Below are 19,636 nucleotides of genomic sequence, written 5' to 3'. Positions count from 1 at the left end.
CGACGCTCTATCCATTGAGCCGAACCGGTCTGGGCTCTTCACTTTTTGATGCACTGGAAATCCCTGTGGCTGACTCATTAGTGACAACGAGTATTAGATGCTCATCCCTCTCCCACAATTCATTGGCTGAAGACATCTTAAATGTGGATTTTTTTGTTTTTTATTGCCTTTGGTTGCTTTTTCAGAATGCTTTGAGTGTACAGATTTGAGGTTTTGCAGCTTGTTTTTGATTAAGGCATGACTCATTTTTATTGCTGAGATAAATGCAGGCTGGCGGACTCAAACCTAAGTTACAAAATACAGTGCATCTGGGCAGGCATGAGGGTAGGGGAGGAAAGAACATAAAGGCTAACGTGTCTGCCAGGATTCTCAAGTTTGCTTAGTAACTTCTGGGAAAATAAAAATTCCAGCGCCTGCAAAAAAAAAAAAAAAAAAAAAAAAAGAAAAAAAGAAAAAAAAGAGCACCCCTTTATAAATGTCCTTCTCTTTGAAATACCTAAATGGATGAGACCGAACGGCTTGTAAAAATTCACCTTGAGCCAGCAAAAGAGGCAGAGAGACTTCGAGGAAACACAACTTGCTGTTTTATCTTTACCAGTCACGTAACTCGAAAGTAGCCAAACCCGCCGAAACCAGTTTGGCTCAGTGGATAGAGCGTCAGCCTGTGGACTGAAAGGTCCTGGGTTAGATTCTGGTCAAGGGCATGTACCTTGGCTGCAGGCAGATCCCCCGGTAAGGGGTGTGCAAGAGGCAGCTGGTCGATGTTTCTCTCTCATCTCTGTTTCTAGCTCTTCCTTCCTCTCTGTAAAAAATCAATTAAAAAATATATATTAAAAAAATAAAAAGTAGCCAAACCCACTGTGGGAAGCAGGTCTTTGTCTGTGATTTGTTTCCCTGAACTGAGAGTGTGAATGCCAAGATTTTTTTTTTTTTAATTTCAAGTTCTTTTTTTTATTATCTATGCCAGTAGTTTGAATTAATGACTTGTAGCATATTATCTAGGGAAATGGGTCCATCAATAGCATGCATTCTGACTTCTCATTTTTCTTTTTATTTATTTATTTATTTTATTAAATTATTATCTGTGTATATATTTTAACATTGCCCTCCCGCCCCCCACATACCCTCCCTCTCCATAGTTTTGTGTCCATTGGTTGTACTTATATGTATGTATACAAATCCTTCGGTTGATCTCTTATCTCCCCCAGATTTAATCTAAAGAGGTTTGTATTTTAAAAACGAACAACCACAGCCAGAACCAGACTGGAAGGTCACGGGTTTGATTCCGGTCAAGGGCATGTACCTTGGTTGCGGGCACATCCCTGGTGGGGCCTGTGCAGAAGGCAGCTGGTTGACGTTTCTGTCTCATCAATGTTTCTAGCTCTCTATCCCTCTCACTTCCTCTCTGTAAAAAATCAATAAAATATATTAAAAAATAGAATAAAATAAAATAAAATAAAAACTAACAACTCCATAATAAACACCCACAAAGGGGGTTTATAATGGAATGGGTGACTGTTTTCAGGGTGCTATTACCACTTGTCAGCTCTTTCTCCCCCTTTTTCTATCCTTTCCTCCAATCTTGGGCCCTTTGTCTCAGCTCCTTTTGTTACCGGGAAGCCCCGGGTGAGCTCAAGCCGCCTGTCGCAAAGTCCAATAACAAAGGCAGGGCTGAATCATATAAGGCGATTATGAAGAAGGCCCGCCAACCAGGAAGACAGGGTGTCCACAGCAGGTGCAGGGGACAGGATTATATTGGGGAATGGACTAGGGTGAGGTTGGGAATGGAATGCAATTGCCTTCAGTCAGCAGAATTCAACTATGATTCTTGGTTGTCAGGCGGTGAGATGGTGTTTTGGCTCCTGGTGGGGTTTGCCTGACCATACTTAGTGGTTCTGTTTGCTTTCTGGGTATCAAGCACGTCAAACTCATGCCTCGTTTGACACGCTTGGTGTACACTGTCTGCAGTGGACTCACCTCAGTTACTTTGCTCGGGATCAAAGGCAGCATGCAGGGGCACCGGCCTGAGAAGTGAAACGTAGAAAAGAAAAACTTGACTCTCTGTTCCCACATAAGAAACATAACCCTCTGCTCCCCTATGTATGTGTATTTTAGGATTTCAAAATATGATTATATTTCAGATTAACTCCGGTGCTCTATCTATCAGATTATAAGTCCCCTCCCCCTCCATCACGTTCTCATCTTGCTGCCCCCCAGAAGCAGACCATCTTTAAAAAGTGAAGTATAGCCCTGACTGGTTTGGCTCAGTGGATAGAGCGTTGGCCTGTGCACAGAAAGGTCCCAGGTTCGATTCCGGTCAAAGGCATGTACCTTGGTTGCAGGCACATCCTCAGTAGGGGGTGTGCAGGAGTAGGGTGTGTGTAGAAGGCAGCCGATCGATGTTTCTCTCTCATCGATGTTTCTAACTCTCTCTCCCTCTCCCTTCCTCTCTGTAAAAAATCAATAAAATACATTTAAAAAAAAAAAGTGAAGTGTACATTGTGCTCTGCATCTGAGAAAAGGGCTGTGCTGCTTGCAGTGTTTGTCTGAGATAAGTGGCTCTAACTAAGTACCTACCTAGTTTGTGTGGCAGGCTGGCACGTCCATGGCAAACTCAGCCCCACACTGGGCGTCTTATGTGTCACTTGAGCTCAGCCAGGTTCGGTGAGCCCGAGTGGGGGCGGTGAAGGATTGAGAAAAGACAAAGAGAAGAAAGCTGGGTCTCTGAGGGATGCTGTCCTCTCTGATGGAGAGAGAGAGCACCATGGACTAGAAGCCTTGTCTTTATTATTATTTTTTTAATTTATTTAAAAAATATATATTTTATTGATTTTTTACAGAGAAGAAGGGAGAAGGAGAGAGTAGAAACATCGATGAGAGAGAGACATCCATCAGCTGCCTCCTGCACACTTCCTAATGGGGATATGCTCTCAACCAAGGTACATGCCCTTGAGCGGAATCGAACCAGGGACCTTTAGTCTGCAGGCCGACACTCTATCCACTGAGCCAAACTGGTTATGGCAAGCCTTGTCTTTATTTTATAGCCAGATTCCAGGAGGCAAAATCAGGGCGTGGTCAAGATGTTTACAACCTTCTAGTGGGTTTCCATTCTACTCAATTACATGCACCTGACCAGCTTTGTTTTCCCTCCGGCCCGCCTTTGACATCCCCGCTCCCATGCAAGGATGCCGCTGCCATGCCCTGTCCACAGTCGCTGTCACTGCTCCCTCTTCCTCCTGATCAGGGTAGACACAGCTCCCCAGCACCCCCACCCCAAAACTACCGCGATCGCCCCAGGGTGCAATCTCCCCAGGCGGAGGACAGAGTTTGGGGCCCACTGCAGGGGAGGGGGCGCATTGACGAGAACCAAACCTCACAGACCCCATCCTGGCGGGCACACTACCGGCCCCACACCTCCCGGCGTCCCTATCCTCCCCAGAGGGCGAGTAGTCCCACTTGTTTATTTTCTCTTTAGTTTCCATTGCCCTAGGAGCAGTATCCGTGAAGAAATTGCTTCAGCAAATGTCTGAGATTTTCCTGCCTGTGGATTCCTCTAGTATTCTTATGGTTTCCCATCTTATGTTTAAGTCCTTTGTCCATTTTGAGTTTCTTCTTGTGTATAGTGTAACTTGGTGGTCTAGTTTCATTTTTTTTTTTTGCATATATCTGTCCAATTTTCCCAACACCATTTATTGAAGAGACTGTCTTGACTCCATTGTATGTTCATGCCTCCTCTGTCGAATATCAATTGAAGATCGTGGTTTGGGTCTATTTCTGGGTTATCTAGACCCATTTCTGATTTAGCTGAATGTTTTCTAGCCCAGTGAAGCACTCCAACTTCTTTTTCAGGTAATTGTCAGCAACACAGCAGTAAATATCAAACATGAAGCAGGTTATTATTGTAGATCACACAGGGAGAACAAAGGGTAAAACGTTTAACTGCATCAGTGTTTGACTATATTCTGCACAGTGAGAAAACCTGAAGTCATTTTCAAGGTCCACAATTTCTTACTTCTTTTTAATCTGGTCGTTTCTAAGCTTTCTAAATCTCTGTTTCCTGGCTAATGAAAAGAAAATAGGATTCCACTGAGTCTCCTATCTACCTGCTCCAGGACTTCTGTGAGGGTCAAATGAGAGGAGGCACAGGAAAACACTTCACAGACATTTGGTTAAAGTGTAAAATGTTTGCACCTGGTTATAAAGCAAGTTGTGTTTCTGGGTTGAAGAAACTCTAAGGAAGCTACATAGTCACTAGAGAGAAAAAGCTGAGCGTTGCTATGTGATGTCATTACCCGGTGCCTGCAGTGACCGTTTCTGGGCTGGGCTGGGTTGTGGGCCGCATTTTGTGCCATGGGGTCTCAACAGCATTGGCTGTGATTTGGTGGGTTGTCACTCTGGGGTGATGGTGTTGCCTGTGTCCCATTTGGGGGAAGCTGAGTATTGGTTTGTTGGTGCCAAGTCCGTGGTGTTGTTTCTCTGTAAATGGCCAGTGCACATCATGGCACATCCTGTGTTGAGTGTCTGCCCCCTGGTGGTGAGTGAGTGTCATAGTGACCGGTCAGACAGTTGGACACTTAGCATATTAGCCTTTTATATAGATTTTATGGTTGATGGACTTCTGGGTTGTGACCAATTAGGGATATTGTAAATAGACTTACTGTGAAAATGTCTTTGATGGACATATTTTTGTTGGGTATATCTTATTTCCTGGAAGATACTGAGAAGTGGAATTGCTGAGTCATAGGGTAGGTGTATGTTTAGCTTAAGTAAATTCTGCCAAAGAGCTTCTCCATGTGGTCTTAGCAATGACACTCCCAGCAGAAAGAATGAGAGTTCCAGCTGCTCTACATCTTCCAAAGCACTTGGCTTTGCCAGCCTCTTTCAGCTTAGACATGCTAGCAAGGATGAGTGTCATCTCATGATGGTTTTATTTTGCTTTTCTCTGATGACTAATGATGTTGAGTATCGTTTCATGTGCTTGTTGGTCCTTTGATATCTTTTGTTTGTGGTGTATGTGTGTGTGTGCACACACATGTGTGAAGTAAGTCTATAGTTTAACCAGCATTGTAACGTGACAACTTATATTCTTAAGCTTTGATTTTAGTTTTTGTTATTGGCTTCTTTATCTCTTCAGCTGCACGAGGTGAGGGATTCCTCATAGTTTAGTCATAGATAGTTCCTGGTTCTATGGCCAAGGCCATTGTCAATAAATAATGACTCTGAGTTTATTCTTCTAAATTCTCTCTTACATTTCGATGTCACTCCACCCCCAATACTTGCCTTTCGTGCTATTCGATGTAAGAAAACATTTGATCCCCAAAGCCTGATTTTTTAGATCAGATTATTCCAGATGAGAACAGTAATAATTATATTAACTACTATTTTACCATGACCCACATGCTGCCGCAGTCACTTTTATAACCAGCTGATCCTCATGCTGGCAAATGAATCTGATAGAGCCCAGGTCATATCCTCACACATCCCTGCTATAAAGGAGTCTGAGAAGGTCCATTTCTTGCTTGCCCATGGCAGAGGGGAGGAATTGGAGGAGTGGGTATTTATAGATGGTGGGCAGTCACAAGACAGGACAAAATCCACTGTGGGGTCCATATGTTAATTTTTATGGCAAAAAGTTTAAAAATTGCTGGTGTAGATGATCTCTAAGTTCCTTATCATGCTTACATCATTATTATCATGAACTAGTTTAAAAGAGTTTTTAACCAATGTTATGAAGGTGTTAGGTATGAGATTCACATGCATTATCTCATGCACTCTCTATGATCCTAGTAAGTAGATGCTATTATTCTTCGTTTCTCACAGATAATGAAACACCTGTGAGGTATTGTGTACAATATCCCCATCTGCAGATGAAACCGAGCTTCCCAGAGGCGAGACCATCTTCTTTATAAACTTACAAAGAAGCTAGAAGTCAGTCCTGTGTGAACCAGTCTGGGGCAGGTGAGGGTGTGGGTCTCTCTAAAAGTCATGGACTTTACCATGTTGTTTGAGATCACAGAGCAGAAGGCCTTACCCTGCTTATTCTTACCCCCTCCCCTCATTGACTGCTGGAATTGATGAGTCCCCTGCAGGTTAAGGAATTTGTGTCAGATTTCATGAGTCCATCCTTCTTTTTATAAAAAAAATTAAATTAAATTAAATTAAATTAGAAAATTAAAAAATATTTTCAGAGACCAAAGGAGAGGAAGAGGGATAAAAACATCAAGGATGAGAGAAAATCATTTATCAGTTGCCTCTTGCACATCCCCTACTAGGGATTGAGTTGGTAACTCAGACATGTGCTCTTGACCTAAATTGAACCTGGAACCCTACAGACCGAAGGCTGATGCTCTAATCCATTGAGCAAAACCAGCTAGGGCTGAGTCCCTTCTTCTAATCCAGTCTCTTCCTGTTACCTCTTCCTGGATTTTTAAGTCCCCAGAGTCTGCAGATGATGGTCAGGTGGGGCCTTGGCAGCTGCTGGGAGGGAAAGGTATGGGAGGACTCAAGCAGAAAGATGCCAGGAAGGACTGGCAAAAGAGAGGAGGCAGGGCAGCAGCAGGTTTCTGCAGCTCTAACTCCCAGAAACAGGAAGAGAAGACTCCGGGTCATCACAGAGGTGGGGTGGAAGCCTGCAGGAGGTATCAGTGGCATCACAGGGGTGAGGTGACCTGAAGATGGTGGCCTGATCCTGGGTGTGCCCATATGGAGGAAAGGGCGGTGAGAAAGTGAAGGGACATCAAGTGACTCAGAGGGTCTCCCAGCCACATACTTAAATGTGCAGGGAGCGCAGAGAGACAACAAAGGGTAAGACCAGCTCTTGCTCAGCCTACGACTGGATTCTGAGGTCAGGTTCCAATCCCAGCTCCATTCTAGCTTTGCTGATCTATCAGAAGACCTCTGAGCCCAGAGTGTTTTCATCTTTGAGGTGGGAAGGTAAGTGACTGGGTTTCCAGAGTCTCTCTACTCGGATCATATCTGGCTTTCTTCACCCTGAGGGCCTGTTGTATCGGCCACCCGCAGGGCTGGGAAGTTTTGGCTGAGTAGGTTGTAGTAGCAATGGTTTGGAGGGACAGTCTTCACAGGTACTTACCTGGCGTGAGACCTGAGCTGAGCTCTGCTCTTCCCAAAGGGATTTATCTGAAGCCCAAGACCCCATAGGTCCTGGTCTCCCTGTGCTGGGCCTGAGGAAGCAGGAGATGAATGGTACCAGGTGAGTCTGGGGGTGGAGTAGGACCCATGGGTGCAGCCCTAACTGCTGAATCAGAAGATTCAGTCTGTAGGTGGCCCTCACTTCAGTCTTAGAGGTGGGTGGCCAGCAGCCCTCACTTCAGTCTCAGGGGTGGGTGGCCAGCAGCAGGTGCAGTGGCTGCTTTAGGCAGCCCATATGCCAGTCCCAGCTCAGCTACTGATTACTTGGTGACCTTGGACAAGTCCTTTCCTCTCTCTGGGTGACTTGTCCACATGTGTAAAGTGGGATGTTGGGCTAGGTGATCCCCTGTAATCTTTAGCCCTATAATCTAAAGATCATGGGCTCTGCACTTACCTTTTCTGTGGGTCACATTTCTCATCTGTGAATGGTAACATGTGAGTGAAGGAGTCTTGAAGAGGATGCCAATCACCTACGGTAGGGGGTCTTTTGAGCATCTCCCTTGATCCCAAACTAGGTCTCTGAAGCAGGCTGGGCCTAGTCTGTGGTCCATCCTACAGATAGGAAATTCACAAGGGTTCCATGGAGCTCTATGTGGCTTCATGGGAGCACCGAGTACTTACTGGTCTAGGAACTCTGGCTCCATTGGCCAGCAGCGCGCTGTGAGGAGGAGGAGGGAGGAGTGTCCTTAGAGCAAGGCCTTTTCAGGATGCTGGCAGAGGGCTCTGATGGACAGTCAGGGATGAGCACCACCCTCAAGGACTGGAAGGAGAAGGAAGGATGCCCTGGAAGCTCGTTGTTGAAGGATCTCATCCCTCTGCGAACTGAGGAATCTGCCATGGAGGTGGTCTTGAAGAAGATCCGGGAGCTCTCTGATTCGGTGAGGGGAGAGGAGGGAGGGGAGGGCAAGGTCATGGAGTGGGGGGTGGAGAGGGTGGGTCTCAGTCCCTACTTTGGCCAGAACAAAATAAAACTTTCTGTTTGTGTTTTATGAGTCAGTTCCTAGGTCTTAATGAATAGCTGTGTTCCCTGGTGGCATGGGATAGTTCCCCTGTCCCTTTCAAGTCCCCCACCAGCCCCCTGGATTTCATCCTGTGCCAAGCGATCCGGGTGAGGGTTGGAGAGTCCTGGTGCCCATTTGGTCTACAAAGCTTGTTGCCTTCTTGCCTTCCTGTTGTTTTCCTCTTTTCCTAACTGGGAGCACAGTAGTACTTACCGCATGGAGACGTGGTGAGGACTCAATGAAATGACACAATGCCCAGCTGTTCTTGCCTCTCTCTCTGCCTTGACAGGACCAACGGGACCCCTTCATGGTGGCCGACCTGGGTGTGTTGGCCAGCCGCCATCAGGCCTTCTGCCAGGCCCTGCCAAGGGTCTCCCCCTTCTATGCAGTGAAGTGTAACAGCAGCCCCTGGGTGCTGCGTGTACTGGCTGCCCTGGGCACCGGCTTTGACTGTGCCAGCCAGGTGAGCCTGGGCCACTGCCAGTTGCCTCACTCAAAGGCCTGACAGTTCCTACGGAGAAAAGGCTAATTTCCAGGAGTCCAGAATTGGGGACAGCAGCCCATAAACAGTGGCTGATTGTGGGAATCTTTAACACGACCCGCATGATTAGGGCCCACTGAGGGTCCGGTTTCTGGAGGCCACACACTAAAATGAAGAGAAAGACTAGAAAAGAGTTAATTTGGGACAAATGGGGGGCCAGGCGGAAGTCAACCTCTAGTGGGAAGATTCTCTAGGCTCTGGCCTTGCTATCCCTTTTATTGAGGCTGCTACGAGATACACCCATTACCCTTAAGCAGCTTTGGGAAACACCTAGTACCCTTAAGAAGCTTTAGGAAACACCCATAGGCCTTAAGCAGGTAATAAGCGGATTATCATATCAGTAAGGATTTATATGATTACAAGATGGGGAAGTTGCCTCAGTTACTATTGTCTCAATTAGGTAGGGTGTGGTTGACTCTGACCTTTCAGAGCTTCAAGGTTGACCAGCCTCTTTCTCTTAGTGAGACAATGATTGGTTTTCGGCAGCTGAAACCAATGTGTGGTGCCCAGTTGTATGTGAAAGAATAAATGAATGAAGTAGGAGTGGTCCACCTTTCTCTGGTCTATGTGACGAGGGCAGTCAGCCTGAGCTAAGCAGTGAAGGAAACACACTTTAATCCACAGACCCTGTTCTGTCCTAGCACAGCTATTTCACTGGAGAGTCAGTTTCTTGGTCCTTAAAATGAGTTCGGCCCTAACTGGTTTGGCTCAGTGGATAGAGTGTTTGCCTTTGGACTGAAAGGTCCTAGGTTCGATTCCGGTCAAGGGCATGTGTCTTGGTTACTGGCACATCTACAGTAGGGGGTGTGCAGGAGGCAGCTGATTGATGTTCTCTCTCATTGATGTTTCCAACTCTCTATACCTCTTCCTTTCTCTCTGTAAAAAATTATATATATATATATATATATATATATATATATATATATATATATATAATGGGTTCAACTCTATATTCCTTAGAGCAGTCTAGAAGCTTAAATAGCACAATATGTGCCCAGCGCTGGGCCAGATGCACAGTAGGGGCTAGTAGGGGACAGCCCCTCATGCCCGGGGTTCCTGTGCCCCAAAAGCAGGGCAGCAGGGAGGCAGCCCCTTACTCTGGCTTTGCTCCTGCAGGTGGAGCTGGAGCAGGTGCTGGGCCTGGGCGTGGCCCCTTCACGCATCATCTATGCCCACCCCTGCAAGCCCATCTCCCACCTGCAGTATGCTGCCCGCCATGGGGTGCAGCTCCTGACCTTTGACAGTGAGGAGGAGCTGACCAAGGTGGCCCAGCACCACCCTGGGGCCAGGTGAGACCAGCAGGCCTGCAGGCAGGTGGGGCCTCAGGGAGGAGATGAAGGCTGTTCCGTGGAGACTAGGAGACGCCCAAGCAGCAGCGAACAAGAATGTGGGTTGGGTGTCCCAGTGCCTCCCCGGTGCCCACTCATGCCAAATAAAGGTTTCCCGTGTCTGCAGAGACACTGGCAGAGCCTGGCATTAGGAGGTCTGGAGTCAGCAACCTGGTGGAAAAAGCACTCTGATAGGATTGAGGAAGACCAGGGCTCACATTTCTGACTTACTTGTCACATCTGTGTGTTCCTGAGAAAGTTATTTAACGTCTGTGATCCTGTGACAGGAGGTCTGCTGAAGGGATGTTTATAATTTTACTAGAGGCCTGGTGCTTGAAATTCATGCAGGGAGGGTTGTCCTTCAGACCAGTCTGCACCCTTTGGAATCTTGGAACCCTCGGAGGACATCCCTCTTCCAATTCCAGACCAACAGCTCCTAACCTCGATTGTCCCTTATTGCCTCTGCCTTCCTGCCGGATTGCCCCTTATTGTCTCTGCCTACCAGCCTGATCACCCTTTAACTGCTTTCTCCGGCCGGCCTGATCACCCCTAACTGCTCTCCCCTGCCAGTCTGATGGCTCCCTAATTGCCCTCCTCTGCTGTCCTAATCACCCCCTAACTGCTCTTCCCTGCTAATCACCCCTAATGGCTCACCCCTGTGGACCTGATCACCACTAACAACCTCTGTCTTGGCCCCTGACACCATGGCTTTGCTGGGAAGGTTGTCCAGAAGGTGTCTGGTCTAATTAGCATCTTATACTTTTATTACTATTGATTCTTTCCCTGCTTTTTCTTGTCTGGGCAGAAGTATGTAAGTAGTGGTGTGTTCCCTCCCTGAACCTCCAGGGCTGGACAGTCCAGAGGACTGAGGCAGGGGTAGAGGGAGGGCGAAGGGAATTTGGGTGGGGGCAGAAAAGCATCCAGGCCTGGGGTTCATGTGTCTAAGAATGTCTGTCACCCTCACACCCTCTCCCAGGCTGGTCCTCCGACTGTGGACCGAGGACAGCAAGAGCCCATTCCCTGTGAGCGCCAAGTTTGGGGCCAGCCTGGAGCTGTGTGGACACTTGCTCAAGTCCGCCCGAGACCTAGGCCTGGCTGTGGTGGGAGCCAGGTAAGAACCTGGACTTTCTCTCCTGCGAGGCAGGGCTCCTGGTCCCCACTCCTGTCTCCAGCCTCTGACTAACCGGGGGGCCTTGTACCCGGTGGCTCCATGTGGTTCTCAGAAGCGGAGGTGAATGCCAGCTGCTGGGAGGGTGGGGCAAACAAGGCACTGGCCTTGGGTGCAAAGTTTAATGGGATGCCGAAAACTTTGTACTTGAGATAAATTATGTTTTAATACAGTATTTAAATAATTAATGCAGAATAAATCCATGATGAGAGAATATAAAAATTTTAAATCAAGACAGGACTGGCATTTCTGATTTTCCTTTTGCTTCTGGGTCCAAATACTCTTTACTAATCTTGTCTTTATTTAAAGATTTCGTATTTTATTCATCATGGATATTTTTGCATCAGTGTGTTCGATTTCTTGATGGGATGTATACAGGAGGCAACCAATTGAAGTCTCTATCTCGCACTCGCTCTTGCTCTCTCTCTAATATATATGTGTATTGCATGAAGGTTACTTCTGTTGATTGCTCAGTGCTTTGGTGCCCTCTTGAATGTTGCACCTGATGAGCACCCTCCCTCACCTCACCCCACCTGCCCCTGATTGGGTCCTCTGCCCTCCCAGGTGGGTGGTTTGAGATTTGGGGTTCAGATCACATGCATCCCAGGGAGGAGAAGAAGGGGAAGCTTTAGGAGGCATGGCTAAGAGAGGTGAATGCCACACAACCACGAGAGCCCCAACTCACGGACTGTCATGTTGTATGTGTCTCTGGGGTTTCCATGTGCACAGTCAAGGCTGTGGTTTCTGTGGGTGCCCACGAGTTCCATGTAGTCACACGTGTCTCCGTGTCTGTGTCCGTCTGGTTCACACTGTGCCTGTGTGGCTGTTTCCCGATGTGCACCTCCTCCTGTTGACGCTTGCATTTCCTCATATGTTCCTGCCCTGTCACTGCACCTGCGCTCAGCTTCCACGTGGGCTTGGACTGCCAGGATCCCCACAGCTTCACCCAGGCCATCGCCGACTGCCGGCGCGTGTTCGAGATGGGCCGTGGGGTAGGGCATGACATGAGCCTCCTGGACATTGGAGGGGGCTTCCCCGGAGTGGAGGGCTCTGAGCCGGAGTTTGAGGAGGTAAGAGGGGAGGAGAGGGCATCTGGGGTCCCAGCCTGGGTTCATTGCAGAGTGTGTGTTAGTGCAGAGGGAGCTCTTGGCACTCAGGCATGTGGCTGCATGCAGCTGGGCTTTGTGCTGGTTGAGAGGTGTCTGACTCTACATGCATGGCCTGTGTGCATATGTGTGTGTATGTGTATGAGTGTAGGGGTGTGTGTGTGTGTGTGTGTGTGTGTGTGTGTGTGTGTGTGTGTGTGTCTGTGAGTGTGTGAATGCAGTTCTGTGCCCTGGTAAGGCTACCGTCAGATAGAGGTGTACTTACTGTGTCCCCCACACCCAGCGGACAGTCCCCATTTGTTGATCATGTATTGATTTCAGTGTTTCCGAGTCAGACCTCATGGTGCTGCAGCCTGGTCACTAGGCTTGTGCCTTCGGTCACCCCTCCCCTCTGGGCCACAGTTTCACCTGTTTCCTCCCCTGCTCAAGGGGATGCTGACACCTTCCCACAGAGCTGTCAGGGAAATGAAGAGAGAAGATGCAGGGAAAGGCCCCACATAGGAACTGGCCTCACAGGGCTCGGGTCTGTCCCCACAGATGGCGAGAGTGATCAATGCTGCCCTGGCCCAGGACTTCCCCGAGGGAGCCGGCATTGAAGTCATTGCGGAGCCCGGCCGCTTCTATGCGGCATCTGTCTGCGTGGCTGCTGTCAACATCATCGCCAAGAAGGCTGTGCTGCAGCCTGGTGGGTGGGCCCGGACTGGGCTGGGAGCACTCTGTCCAGCGGTCCCCAGGCCTTGGGGGCAGGAGGAGCAGAGGGTCTGAGTTCCTCATTTGGGGAAAAGATGCTGTGATTTAGCTACAGGGCAGAACCTGTCAGTAACATTATTGTGCTGTTCTCAGAAAGCCTGGAGGGAGGCATGGGGGTCTGTTCTCCCTGTGCCTGGAGGGGAAGTCTGAGGGCACAGCCTCCACTCCCCGTGTGCACCTCACTGTTTCCAAGCCGGCATTTTCTAACAGGCATGCAGTTTTATAACAAAAAGATACAGTCATTAAATACTAATTTTACAGCACATACATGAAGGAAATATTGTCAGTATCATGGCCTGGAAGTTAAGGGTGACATTTGTAGGGTAACAGTACATGATATGGAGGTCACCATCTCAGGAGGGTTTTTGATTGTTTGTTATGTGGGGGACAGAGTCAGGTGGGGTTGCTGTCCTCACAAAGGGACTAAGTAGAAACTCAAGTTCATGATGAGCTAGAACAGACTCACCCTCTGGGTTAGTGCCCTTTACTCTGAAATTTTATGACCGTCATATAACTGTTTCTAAATAATTTTTATTTTATTTTAAAAAAATATTTTTATTGATTTTAGAGAGGAAGGGAGAGGGAGAGAGAGAGAGAGACAGAAACATCAATGATGAGGGAGAATCACCGACTGACTGACTCCTACACATTCTATACTGGGGATTGAGCTTGCAACTTGGGCATGTGCCCTGACCGGGAATCGAACCATGACCTCCTGGTCATAGGTTCAGGCTCAACAACTGAGCCATACCAGCTGGGCTCTAAGTAATTTTAATCTTTTTTTTTTTTTTTTTTTTTATCCTTTGTACAAATGTCCTACCCACACCGTTGTAACCCTCAAGGCAGGTGGGTCAACTAATTTCATTTTCTCACAAAGCATCTCATTAGAAAATATTGGGCTTTGGGGATATGATTTCAGCCATCACTTAACAAAGGATTGAGGTATACATATTATGGCTTACTATGCTTGTCTTCAGAATAGCATGAGCTGCCAGTGATTAAGGATCTATTATGTGAGAAATTACTGTTTTACCCAATTTCTGCTCAGCCCTCCTGTGAGGCAGTCTGGGGTCATTCCCATTTTCCAGGCAGAGATCTTGAGGCTCAGAGAGAGGAAGTGATTGTCTGAAGCAGCAAAGCTAGTTCATGCACAGTGGTCCCAGGTCCATCCAACTGAGAGGCAGACATGCCAGCAGAGCGAGGGCCCAGCCTCAGGGCTGCCATGACTAACCCATGACCATCTGGTTTAGGGAAGGTGGGGCCATGGGTGCAGAAGGCAGAGTCAGTGCTGGCAGTTGAGAGAGCAGAGGACAGGAGTGACTCACGCCAGGGAGAAGAAGTGTGGGGTGGTGGGAGGGAGACCATGGGAGAGGAAACCATAATGAGAAAGATCTAGGCATCTAAATGTTCAAGTGGTTGGAATGGCCCCAGTGCCCATGGAAACCATTTGCAAAGATTAAGGAAATCAATGTCTAAGGACGGACTCAGAGTGGCTTTTCAGAAATTGGTTGGTAGTAGTTCATGTCATAGGATCTGGGGCTGTAATTGAGCATCAGGTCAATGTGCATTGGAGTGTGATGGAGCTTGGGAGAAGTTGCCACGTGTTCAGTGAGGCATCAACAGAGGCAGAGTATTTAGAGGGAAGCAGGTGACAATTACGCTGCTCTCTGACTGAGGTAGCTGGGCACTGATTAAGATGTAGCTAGGATCTGCTTTAGTCAGATAATAGGAGACATACAGATACAGAAGTGACTGCCTTCAATAAGAAGATTTTACCCATAGTTCCCTGGATTGAGGAGTCATGGCAGGCATCCTGGGCCACATGGGGTAAACAACGGGTAGGTAAGAAGCAGGAGAAGGGGCCGGTAGGGGTGAGAGGCTTTACTTTGTTTTACCAGTGGTCTTGATCCAGTGTTTAGAAGGGTTCAGGAAACCTGGAGGAGGGGCTGTGCGTAAATTAAATAAGAGTCAAGAGATGAAACACAATTTTGAAAGGCATTTGTGGAGTCAGAGAAGACTTAGCTAAAAGGAACTAAGTTCTTGTTTCAGGGCCATTTGCTTTTTATTTTTAAAAAGTATTTCTTATTGATTTTTTTTTTTACAGAGCGGAAGGGAGAGGGATGGAGAGCTAGAAACATCGATAAGAGAGAAACATTGATCAGTTGCCTCCTGCACACCTGCTGGATATGTGTCTGCAACCAAGGTACATGCCCTTGGCTGGATTCGAACCTTTCAGTCCGCAGGCTGATACTCTATCCATTGAGCCAAACTGTTTATGGCCCCTTGCTGTTTATTAACACAAATTGTCCTAAGGCAAGGTGGAGATATACACATCAAAGGGTAGAGTTAGGTACAGAATCCATTGTCAGATTGGGGAATTACCTCCAGCTGTTCAGGTGTTTGGGCAGGAGGAGGCAATAACATGTAGATTAAGATGCCCTGAGCAATCTGGCAGCAAGCAATCATCTTTTTCAGGTTTGGGGAAATGCCTTTAGCCATTTCCAACAGGCGATAACATATGTGACTCAGCCCTTGTTGAGTCCCCAAGTTCTACTAACATTTGATAAAACTCTTGCAAGTATGACATGCTGGAATTGGCTCTGGCAACTTTGGTTTTCCAGGGAGGGCTTGAGGAGGCAGGCAAAACTAAGTAGGCAGGTTTGGGGTTGGCTACTTTGAGTAATTTCCATGGCTGTTGTCTGTAAAGACAGCCCCTAATTGCCTGGTCCCTCAGCCCAGGATAGTTAGGGGAGGGTAGTGGTTCACCCTGTGAGAGCTTAATCAAGCAGGGGGCTGGCAGGTGCAGACGCTGGTCTGGTTGGTCCATGTGTGCAGGTGCCCTTGCAGGGCTTTGTCTTCCTGCCTAGGAAGTAGGCAGCCCTGGGAGGAGTGATGTCTCCAGGGTCAGCAAGGCCCCAGATGCCAGAGCATCAGGATAAAGAAAACAGAAAATATGAGTAACCCAGGTGGCCCTTTGAGGAGGGAAATGGACCTGCTAGCAGCCTGCTAATAGCACCCTTATGGCATCATGTCATAAGAAGGCATTTTGCTCTGAGTTTTGGCTAACACTGTGTCAGGGAACCTGGTCCAGGTGAGGACAGAGGACCTGGGTCCTGATCTGGGGTGAATCCCAGCCCTGCCACATTGTCCTGTGTAACTTCTGGCAAGACTCAGTTTCCTCAACTGTACAGTAGTGTTCCATTTCCCTATTCAGAGTGTCATAAGCACAATGGTCGGCAAACTCATTAGTCAGCAGAACTAAATATCAACAGTACAATGATTGAAATTTAAGAGCCAAATTTTTAAATTTAAACTTCTTCTGACGCCACTTCTTCTAAATAGACTCATCTAGTCTGTGGTATTTTGTGGAAGAGCCACACTCAAGGGCCCAAAGAGCTGCATGTGGCTCATGAGCTGGAGTTTGCCAACCAGGGCGTTAGGAGAATGAAATAATTTTATTTGTATAGACAGGTTGAAAAAATGTCTGGGCCCTTGCTCATGGCTACTTACGTTATCCTTAGTGGCAGTAGCAGCCCTAGCACTGTGATGGGGTGCAGGTGGGCCAGGGGAGCAGTGGGAATCTAGAGAACAGGGCTGATTCTGACTGGGGGTCAGGGAAGGGTTATCCAGAGCTGGGCAGATGATCTGGGCTGGTACTAAGGGTGCTGAACTCAGTGCTTATGGTCAGTGCTGACACCTGGCTGAGCACAGTCCTGTCTTTTCCCCTCTTCCAGGAGGCCACCGGAAACTGTTGTACTATCTCAACGACGGCCACTATGGCAACTTTAGAATGATCCTCAGGGAGCGTTTTCCCAGGATTCCAATTGTGGTGAAGGTAAGGAGGCCCAGACCCTGATAGCACTGAGATCAAACCCTTCCCTGTGAGGCAGGCATCCCTCTTCCCTGTGAGGCAGAGTGCAGTCTTAGATTACACATGGCTTTGCAGATTTTCATACCACATACGTGTACAAGGATGTGCACTTCCGTATGTGTGCATTTTTGTGTATGAGCATGCTGACTGACACCTGTGCAGGTAGGTGGTGGACAGGTACATGGTCCTGTGTGGGTGTGGAAGTGCATTGGTTTGCCTCTGGGTTTCCATGTGATCTCTCTGTATGCACTGTGTGTGTGTGTGTGTGTGTGTGTGTGTGTGTGTGTGTGATGTGTTATCTGAAACCTTGAATGTTGTGATGTAGGAGTCGTAAGAAATGGAGAGTCTCCATCTTGTTTCACAGTAGACTTATCTGGGAAGCTTCCAAGGGCCCCGATGGTTGGCGAAGGCCAGACGATTGAAATCAGGCCTCTCATGGGTTGGGACATGGCATCAATCCTTGATTAAAACTCCTCCAATGTGACTCCAATGTGCAGCTGAGTTTGACCCCGTATTTTGAGTGATTAATGACTTAAATCTCTTGCTTTTAAAGATGGGAAACAGAGGCCCCCTGTGTGTCTGGCCTTGAGAACTGGCAGGGCTAGAATGTGTCACTTGAGTGAATGTAAGCTCCATGAGGGCCGGGTCAAGAGCAGTGCCTGGCACATAGGGACTGGTTGGTGTGGGTGATGGCCTGTGTCCTTGCGGTGCCTGGGGGTGCTCTGCTGGCCGAGGGCATGGGCTGGGAGGGTGGGTGGGGGCAGGAGCTCTTCCTTCCCTGATTCCCACCCCTGTGTCCCTGCAGGAGCTCTGCTCAAAGCCACCCCTCTTCCCCTGCATCCTTTATGGTCCCACGTGTGATACCTTTGACAAGCTCTTCAATGAGGAAGTGCAGCTGCCTGAGCTGGACGTGGGTGACTGGCTCATCTTCCCCTCCATGGGCGCCTATAGTGCAGTTATGAGCTGCCCCTTCAATGGCTTCCTGCATGCCTCCATCTTCTACATCATAGGACCTGAGCTCAGGTATCTGAGGAGAGCTCAAGGATCTGAACTTGGCACAGGGAGCTGATGGCTAAGATCTGGGTTCCAGGTCCAGGAAATACCATACTCCTCACTGGCCACAGAAAAGATCCAATTGACATACACTGCCTATGGGGTGACCCGTTATACCCATTACCCATATAAGTCCAAGGCAGCCCACCTGGGCAGCTGTGACAGCTCTGACATTTAGACACCTCTGTGTACACAAGTTGACATCTTTAAGGCCCCTGTCACCCTAAAGTCTTGGCCAAGTCCCCACTCTTCTCTGACCATTTGTGGCTGTTCCCTGCTTCCCTCATTCGAAGCCACTTCCCTACCAGCCTCAGGCTCCCTTACAGGCTCTGCCCAAGGGGCTCCTGTTAGTCCAATCTAGGGTTCACTCCCCGAGGTGATGGGGGCTTCTAGAAAACCCCTTTACTGGTACAATCTTTCCACAGGAGCCTGCTGCAGACAGCGCCTTAAGCTGGGACATGGCAGAATGGAACGGTTCCAGACACTTGGTGCGCCCGCCTGGGAAAGCTTGGGGCGGAGGTGGGGCTGGGGTGGGGAAGAGTATCTTGGGAAGCAGAGGTTTGGTTGCCTCTGAAATGATGAGACATCTTTTCAGGTTCAAAACCATTTTCCTCCCAATGTTGTCTTGAAACACAGGCAAACACTTCTGGGCAGAAGACTCCACTCCTGTGCTTCTTACCCCTGAGCCCTGCAGTGGGATAGGCTTGAGAAACTGGTGTTATTACAACACATGCCCCCTGAAGGCTATAGCCTGGAGTGTGAAGCAACCTGCCTTGGCCAGTACCTTGAAATTCTTTCATCCCTCTTTTAATTAAAAAAATATATATTAAAATTGATTTTTAGAGAGAGAGGAAGGGAAAGAGAGAGAGACAAATATCGATGTGAGAGAGGAACATCAATTGGCTATCTTCTACATATCCCTTACTGGGGTCAAGTCAGGTCACAACCTAGGCTTGTGACCTGGCCAGGAATGGAACCAGCAACCTTTTGGTGTTTGAGAAAATGCCCAACCAACTGAGCCCCACTGGCCAGGATTCATCTCTCCTTTTATCCAGTTAGTGACCGCTGTGTTCTTCCAGAAATGTTCACATGCACTCCAGGCACCCATTGTACTGCCAAGAACACCGGCTCTGAGTCAGACCTGTAGCAAATCCAGGCTCCACCACAAACTGGCAGTGTGGTCAGAGCCTCAGTTTCTCCATCGATGGCATGAGAATGATATTAGTTAGTACCCTCCTGGCATGGCTGTTGAGGGGATTAAGTCAGATAATGCAAAGCCTCATTCAGGTCAGTTCATGTCCAGAACTTTGCTTCTGGTTGGCCTGGGAATCCTCAGGGAGCATGTATTGCATCTAGCCATACAGGCATTGCGCCAGGCATGTGGGTGACTGTCCTGGCATTGGCTTTAAGAAATCCCCAGTTTGAAAGGTGGGAGGACAAGGAATGGGAATATGCAACTCCAAAATAAGACAGGTACTACTGTGTGTCTCCCAGGTTCAAAAACTATATTTGGGAAGTTCTGAGCTGAGAAAAGAAAACGAGTTCTACAGGCAAGGACATTGGCAGAGGTAGGGCAGTGGTTCCCAGAGGCCAAAGCCACTCACCTCCTGTGTCCTGTATCCTTTTTAAGCTTCACCTGATGTGACTTCTTCGATCCTCAGCTCCTGCA

At 48.1% G+C, this 19,636-nt stretch overlaps 1 protein-coding gene across 1 annotated transcript; it reads left to right on the top strand.

Moving 5' to 3' along the window:
* Positions 1–5,901: 5,901 nt before the first annotated feature.
* On the top strand, positions 5,902–18,417 carry LOC311615987 (antizyme inhibitor 2-like; the record flags this gene model as incomplete). The annotated part of the gene is made up of 11 exons (XM_084871316.1): positions 5,902–5,958; positions 7,130–7,210; positions 7,856–8,027; positions 8,440–8,613; positions 9,808–9,980; positions 10,996–11,130; positions 12,092–12,257; positions 12,831–12,978; positions 16,778–16,878; positions 17,720–17,937; positions 18,393–18,417. Exons 2-11 carry the CDS (start codon positions 7,197–7,199, stop codon positions 18,415–18,417), a joined length of 1,326 nt encoding a protein of 441 aa, XP_084727442.1. The 5' UTR covers positions 5,902–5,958; positions 7,130–7,196.
* Between the last annotated feature and the right edge of the window lie 1,219 nt (positions 18,418–19,636).

The sequence above is a fragment of the Pipistrellus hanaki genome (assembly GCF_964339955.1).
Source record: "Pipistrellus hanaki genome assembly, chromosome: 2".
Lineage (NCBI taxonomy): Eukaryota > Metazoa > Chordata > Mammalia > Chiroptera > Vespertilionidae > Pipistrellus > Pipistrellus hanaki.
The sequence above is the reverse complement of the archived record's forward strand: the minus strand, read 5'-3'. Positions and strand labels throughout refer to the sequence as shown.